At 32.6% G+C, this 6,829-nt stretch overlaps 2 protein-coding genes across 2 annotated transcripts in view; one reads left to right on the forward strand and one right to left on the reverse strand.

Moving 5' to 3' along the window:
* Positions 1-1,615, forward strand: part of LOC107645367 (exosome complex component RRP4 homolog) — a 2,608-nt gene extending 993 nt beyond the window's left edge. Inside the window, exons 4-6 of the mRNA XM_016349377.2 lie at positions 330-395; positions 487-552; positions 933-1,615. Coding sequence (XP_016204863.1) covers positions 330-395; positions 487-552; positions 933-1,370 — 570 coding nt within the window. The 3' untranslated portion in view covers positions 1,371-1,615. The remainder of the gene's footprint in view (positions 1-329; positions 396-486; positions 553-932) is intronic.
* On the reverse strand, positions 1,853-3,486 carry LOC107645369. Its single transcript, XM_016349379.2, has 4 exons — positions 3,065-3,486; positions 2,456-2,666; positions 2,179-2,348; positions 1,853-2,096 (listed from the first exon to the last, which is right to left on the reverse strand). The coding sequence occupies exons 1-4, from the start codon at positions 3,368-3,370 to the stop codon at positions 2,070-2,072; spliced, it is 714 nt and encodes a 237-aa protein (XP_016204865.1). The 5' UTR covers positions 3,371-3,486; the 3' UTR covers positions 1,853-2,069.

Genomic DNA, 6,829 nt, shown 5'->3' on the forward strand with positions numbered 1-6,829 from the left:
GGGCCTTTGGGATGCGCTTGGGTCCTTCGGGCAGCTTATAACTAATATTAAGCTTGATCATCTGATTTTTGGTGCCGTCTAGCCTCATAATATGTTGGTTGTATTGCAAAAAGATTTGAGATGTAATTTGTGTAAAGAAAAATTAATTGTGGTCAAAGAAATAGTTAAGGTCAGGGGTTCAACTGTCAGTTGCAAAACAGATATTGTTATCAGATGCAGTGTTTTTAAGCTTCAATATTTTTGATCCTTAAGATATTTTTTTCTATTGCCTTTTCTGCCTCACATAAGCTTGAATACCCCTCATTTGAAGTGATTCTTTCTTCTGCTAGAGACGGCGGACAGCTGTGGATGAACTAAATATGCGTTCAATTTTTGAAGAGAAGGATGTTGTTTGTGTAAGTACGATTTTATTATTTATGTCAAACATGGCTTGCATTTGGTGAAGGATCAGTTGATTAAAGTTCTAAATTATTTACATGATTACAGGCTGAAGTTCGTGGTTTCCAGCGTGATGGCTTACATCTTCAGGCAAGAAGTCAGAAATATGGGAAGGTTTGTTGTTTATACTTGGGAAACTTTGTAAATCATTTTGCTTCTTGTTTCCTCTCAAAAAGTATTAGCCAGTTACAGAGTAGGAGATGGTAAAGAAAAGTAAATGTATATGGAGATGGCCAAAGTTGACAAATATAAAACTATACTTCCAACTGCCTGTTAATGATTAAAATGTCTTGTAATGCAAATGACTTTGAATGAGGGAGAATGAAATTTTGGTTGCCATGGTACTGTCGGTGATTATATAGCATAGATTTTATTTAATATATTCAGGTTGTGTAAAATACATATTGAAATTATATCCTTAAATTTTATTACGTTACTAATGGCTTTATTGTTGTTGCTGATGCTGATGCTAATTGTTTACACTTTTCTGTCAGCTTAACAGAGGTCAACTGCTAACAGTCCCACCTTACTTAGTTAAGAGGCAAAAGCAACATTATCATCATCTTGAGCAATATGGTGTTGATTTGATACTTGGATGTAATGGATTCATATGGATTGGAGAACATATTGAAGCCAAAGATGACATGGTAGAAGATCAAGTGAGCCATTCCAATAGAAATTCAGCAAGTCTTGAAGAACAAGAGAAAAATTATACGGCATTGGAAACAAGAAAATACATATGCAGGGCTGCTAATGCTATTAGAGTATTATCTACTTTGGGTTTCAATATGACATTAGAAATCATCAAGGGAGTTATTGATTTAAGCCTTTCTCTAAATCTTGATATACATGATATGCTTGGTTCGGAGTTCTATGTTCAGGTTGCTGAAAAAGAGGCTGAAAGGAGAAGCTCAAGTAAAAAGAAGAGGTAGTTTGTAACATCGTGGTTGAAATGTAGCTCTACTAGTTTCATTATCTATTTTTCCTCTGCATATGGGTAAAAGAGAAGAAATCGTTGCAATGTACACTCTTTACCCAATTTAGTTGACGTTATTGAATGGTTGATTTTAGACAACAATTAAATAGTTGTAAAATATACAGAGTCCCAATAAATTGGGAAGACGAGTTGCATTTTTTTTTAATTTTCTTTTCAATTGTTAACATTAATATTTTGACCTTGATTGTTTCACAGCAATAAACCGAGCTCGTCGTGTTTAAGTTTCCTTACAAGTCAAGAAAATACTTTACAGCCATGGATACAACCATCGAAAATCTCACTGATGCAACAACATATTACATTCATTGACTGACTAATAAAATAAAATCGTGTCATATTACCTCTAGGTTGTTGTCGGTAACATTGCAATTTTCTATTTGTAGGTTCAAAGTGCAATGAGATGACAAAGTAGCAAAATGTTTGAAAGAGCCTATATCATATACATATTCATTTGATAATGGGAAACAACTATAAGGATGTGTCTAGCTCCTTTAGTATACCCAGAAGATGTTTTAATACAGAATTTCTTGCAAGAAATGTTGCATGTCTTTTATTGTGTGTAAAAAAAATAATTCCAAGAGAGAAACAAGAGACCAAAAATGCCTTGGTAACAGTTGACTGTCTACTTGGTTTCCTAGTCCGTTTTCTGCAACCACCCAAACTGCAAGTAATGTTCTTTAGATAACTATACATGAGAAACAGAAAGCTAAGAGCAAAAATGGATAACAAGAAAGTATAGTTACCTTCCAGGCATACATTCCAAAGAAGGCTATTGTATCTGCCGACCAAACAACAGCAAAGGACTTCCAAAAGAATGGGATTATAACATTGATCAATGGGATGAGGAGAAAAAGATAGTTGAGAGCTTCCTTCTCATTCTTTGAGCAGTCTCTAGCTCGTAGAGAAGGAATTGCTGCATAAATGGATTGTTGTGTTCATCAGAGAAGTTTTAGTGCTGATTGGCAATAGCATGTGATTTCAAATCCAAGTTACTAGATTGGTAGGTAAGTATAAACTTACTGAACATCCAAATGGACCACATTCCCATTAATCTCCAAATGTCAGGTTCGTTTGAAGGGAATATCAGATTGAAAGACAAAGCTCCTCCCAACAACATTGATACATAACCTTGAACCTCAAAAACAGTGTACAATGCAGTTCCAGGCACTGCAGGATTCTTTGTAGCCGTGGAAGCCCTTGGTGCAAAGGTAGCTGCTGTCTTCTGAGCTACCTGTAATGTATAACACACACACACACACACACAAATAAAAAATAAAAAAAAAATAAAAAAAAGAAAAAAAGAAAAGAATTTAGCATACAATATTCAAATTATAATTTGGCACTCTAAATTACCCACTACATTATACTTTCAAGTGCATAATCTCAAATTAGAAAATCAACTTGCAACATTAGACACTTGTCCAAATCCAGAATTCAGCAAGGAGGATGGACCTTTTCAATCTCCAAACTCAAAATTAGACACGTACCAATGCCCACATGCAAAGTTTGAAACTTTGGGAATTCATCACTATTATACGCAAAAATCTTTAAGAAAGAAATATTTTTTACGAAATGGGCATCCTTAAAGAACTGTGTTTAGATATTAAATTAAAGGATGCGGGAAGTAACCTTTTTAAGCTCCTTGTCGATGGGAGCAGAAGAAGAAGTGGAAGTGGTAGTGGTTCCTTCGGTAGCATCGGATTCCAATTTGAGCTCCTCCTCTGAGAGTGGGGATTGGGATTCACCATCCAGTGTTTGTAAGCGTGTGTCTACCTCATCGGAAGTGGCACGTGCAGAGAGCGTGCCGCGGAGCAGAGAGTGCGGCTGCTGCTGAGGGAAGAAGGTGGTTCTGATGGTGGAATGGAACCTAGGAAGATTTGTATTCACATGGGGAAGGCCCGAAATGGTTGAAGGGGGTGAGAAGAGAGTGTTCATCGGAAAAAATTTGAGAAGATAAGAATTTGGTGGAGGTGGTGGAAGCTTGGTGGTGTTCCTACCCTATTCTTTTACCCATTTAATTAACTCAATAAATTATTATCTTCGTTTTTATATTATGGATTTATAAGTAATACTAATGTGATTTTATATGAATAATTTACGTATAACAAAATACTCCTCAGTTAATATTTTAAAGTTTAAACTTTAAACTTTCATATGTTGGGCTACGCCCGCGCAGGTTCGAACCCTGCTGTCGACGTTTTTGTTTTTCCATTTGATAAATTTCAGAACTATTCTTTTTTGTACGTTTCTAAATTCTAATAGCCCCACATTTGCACAATGTTTTATTTTCTGTTATAATATGATCTCTTAGCTTGGACCCATCATATTCAGATGTCTGCTATGGTGGGATATCAAACACGTTCTCAAATAACTAACACAACAAATACAACTCCATATTTCTCTATCCTTCATATAAAAAAATGGACCCTATTATTGCAATCATTTTTAATATTATATTAAAATTATGAGCACAAGGCACACGAGTTATGAAAACCAACCAGAGTTTTGGGTTCTCTATAGCCTTTGTGTACTTCAATCATGCTTCTTCATTAATCATTAATGGTCCTCTTTACCAGTTATGTAGCTTCATTAGCTGTAATTGTAGCCTTAATTCATAGACAAAAGCTCTGTCCATGATTCGGATAAGATAAGATCAATGAGCTTAAGTCATGAATGCTCTGCATAACATGGGTATCCAACTACCTCTCTTTCAAGTTTGAGACTTTCAGCTGGAAAAATAATAATAATAATAATAGTAATAATAAAGTGACAGTTTTATTTGGCAATTGACATGGAAATTATTCCCTTTCAAAACTATCATTGAGTGTAATTCTATTCTAATAATTGTGGATGACAATATTCTATTCTAATAAAGTGCTACTTTCAATCATTTTGAGACTCAAGTTCTTAAGGCTCGAAATTATACTGTCCTTGGCTAAAACAATCTAATTAACCTGTTCATTCGTTATTTATTTCATATTTATTTCTTAGCGTTGTTGCAAATTAAAATTAATTTGGCAACTTTTCCCCCCTTAAATTCTGTCACTATCATAAGAATATGTAGAATTATTATCTCCCATAACTGATTATTATTAATAATGGTGTAATGAAACTATCTGAAAGGAACATCCAACGACCTGAGTAATTAAAATATGATATCCCAGTATGTGACAATCAAGAAGGAATAAAAAGTTTGTCAATAAGTATATATCTTTCTGGGCTGTTAACACCAAATTTATGCAATTGGCATCTTATTTGATACATCAAATCCAAGTAGCCCCACGTATTAATATACAGCAATAAACATACACTTCTCATCTAGTGTCTCTTTATTTATGGATCATCATTAACTATATTCGTGGATAATAGGGACATTATTTCCTTTAAATTAATTAATTAATTACCAATTTCCAATTATGTTATTCAGGCTGACATACATACTCATCAGCCTGTTGGGCTCTGATTCATTGCTCCTTTTTTTTTTCCACAATTGTTTCTACATAAAGTGACAATTACATTATCAAAATAAATATATTAATAAATAGGTGAAAATATATGTTGGTATTATTCTCATTCGTTTAATTTTAAGGTATTTCGTTACATCACCTACAAGTTAAACAATTGAGCATGATAATAACATGGTTGAATGAAACAACTTCATATAATTATTGGATTAAATCTCATTAGATTATTCGTATTATTATACTTTTCAATAATATTGCCAATTGTCATGGCGGTCTAGATGTGAATGTTTATACTGTACAAATATATAGGTATGTCATCATATTCTTTTGGCTCTGTATGTCAAGAAAACCATATAAATCAGTACATAAAATGATTAAAAGGAGGATTAAATATTGAGAAAGTATTATATTGCCAAAATAAAAAACAATAAGAGGCATATCTTATCTTATTACATGATGCATATCTAATAATACGTATTTTAACATAATGAAAGAAAAGTAGTAATTATTTTAATAATCACAAAAAATATATGCTAAAATTAGCTATCAAAATCAGTTATTATCATTATATAATACATATTAAAATAAATTAAACTATATATATTTTTTTATATACAAATATGTGGTAACTAATTTTAATGTATATATAATATTTTTGTTATTCTAATAGTGATCTAAACTCATCAGTGAACTTCAACTAATTGATGAATGAGGTAAAGCTTAACATCAACTCGCATATAGGTGTTATCTACATTTCCGATGAAAATAATACTGTAAGATCGAGAGTAATGTAACCTTTCAATGTTACTTAATTATTGAAATAATAATTATAAATTTATGATTGCATTGGCATTATATTATAACGGCAGTGCAGATGGTTTTGTATTTTGAGAAGAAGATGTAGAATTTGGATGAGGGTTCCTAGGCCACCCACATTACAATTTACAAGTCACGTTGAATGGGAATTTTCATTTCATTTCATGTCATGGGAGATGGGTACGCCGGGTTTCAAGTGACGTGGCGTTCCAAACAAGAATCTCACTGGTCAATACTCAATCAAGAGCAGATCAGAGTTGTTGCCCAATTTATTTTATGATGAAAATTCAAGTTCAGTCGACTTCACGTAAAGTTAGTGGTTGAGAGCTGTTAGATAGAAATTTAGTCAAATCAGTCAAATTATCTAACTACTTTCAGTCATCAACTTCACATAAAGTCGACTGCACCTGAATTTTCAACTTATTTTATTATAATAATCATACTAACTACTACTATTTGCTTTGCTTCATTCACTATTCTACTATCTTAATAAAGAAATACTTAATTATAACATTTTTAGTATTAATAAAACTATAACGAATTATAATTTAAATGACATCATCTTTTCTCTCACTTAAAAGTTTTGGATTCTAACAAACAAAAAAAAAACTCAGAGTAATGAAAACAAAAGAAAGAGTATTGGTGGTGAAGTGAAGATACACAATGAAGAGTTGAATGAGAGCATAAATAATGTCCTTGTAAGTTGTTACCTGAGTTGAAGGGTAAAGGACAGGAGAGCATCCAATAAACGACCATCTTTTCTTTATTTCTTTCTGGATCGGAGCAGTTGGGGTCTCATAGTGGCAACCGCAATAATATGCCATGCCAAATTTATGTTCTTTCATTTTCCTTTTGTTTCTCTTCTTAATAGTGGAATCTCCCAATTGACCCTACCAAATGCTATGGACTAAAGGGGCAATGTCAATCCCCTTCACCAACTTTTTACTATTACTTAATAATACAACCTAAATTAATATCAATTTCACAAACAAAAAGTATTCAATCAATAATTAAATATCAAATAAATTTAGTTAGAGACTAAAATAATCTGTTCAAATGAATCATGTTTCTAAGATAATTACTCATCTAAAAATCTTTTTATATGAAAATAATA

The sequence above is a fragment of the Arachis ipaensis genome, chromosome B06, assembly GCF_000816755.2.
Source record: "Arachis ipaensis cultivar K30076 chromosome B06, Araip1.1, whole genome shotgun sequence".
Classification (NCBI taxonomy): Eukaryota; Viridiplantae; Streptophyta; class Magnoliopsida; order Fabales; family Fabaceae; genus Arachis; species Arachis ipaensis.

Coding starts and splice junctions, on each gene's coding strand:
- LOC107645369 (XM_016349379.2), bottom strand. CDS start 3,370: ATGAACACTCTCTTCTCACCCCCTTCAACCATTTCGGGCCTTCCCCAT. Junction 2,667..3,064: donor TCGACAAGGAGCTTAAAAAG/GTTACTTCCCGC, acceptor TATACATTACAG/GTAGCTCAGAAGACAGCAGC. Junction 2,097..2,178: donor TTGGAATGTATGCCTGGAAG/GTAACTATACTT, acceptor CATTACTTGCAG/TTTGGGTGGTTGCAGAAAAC.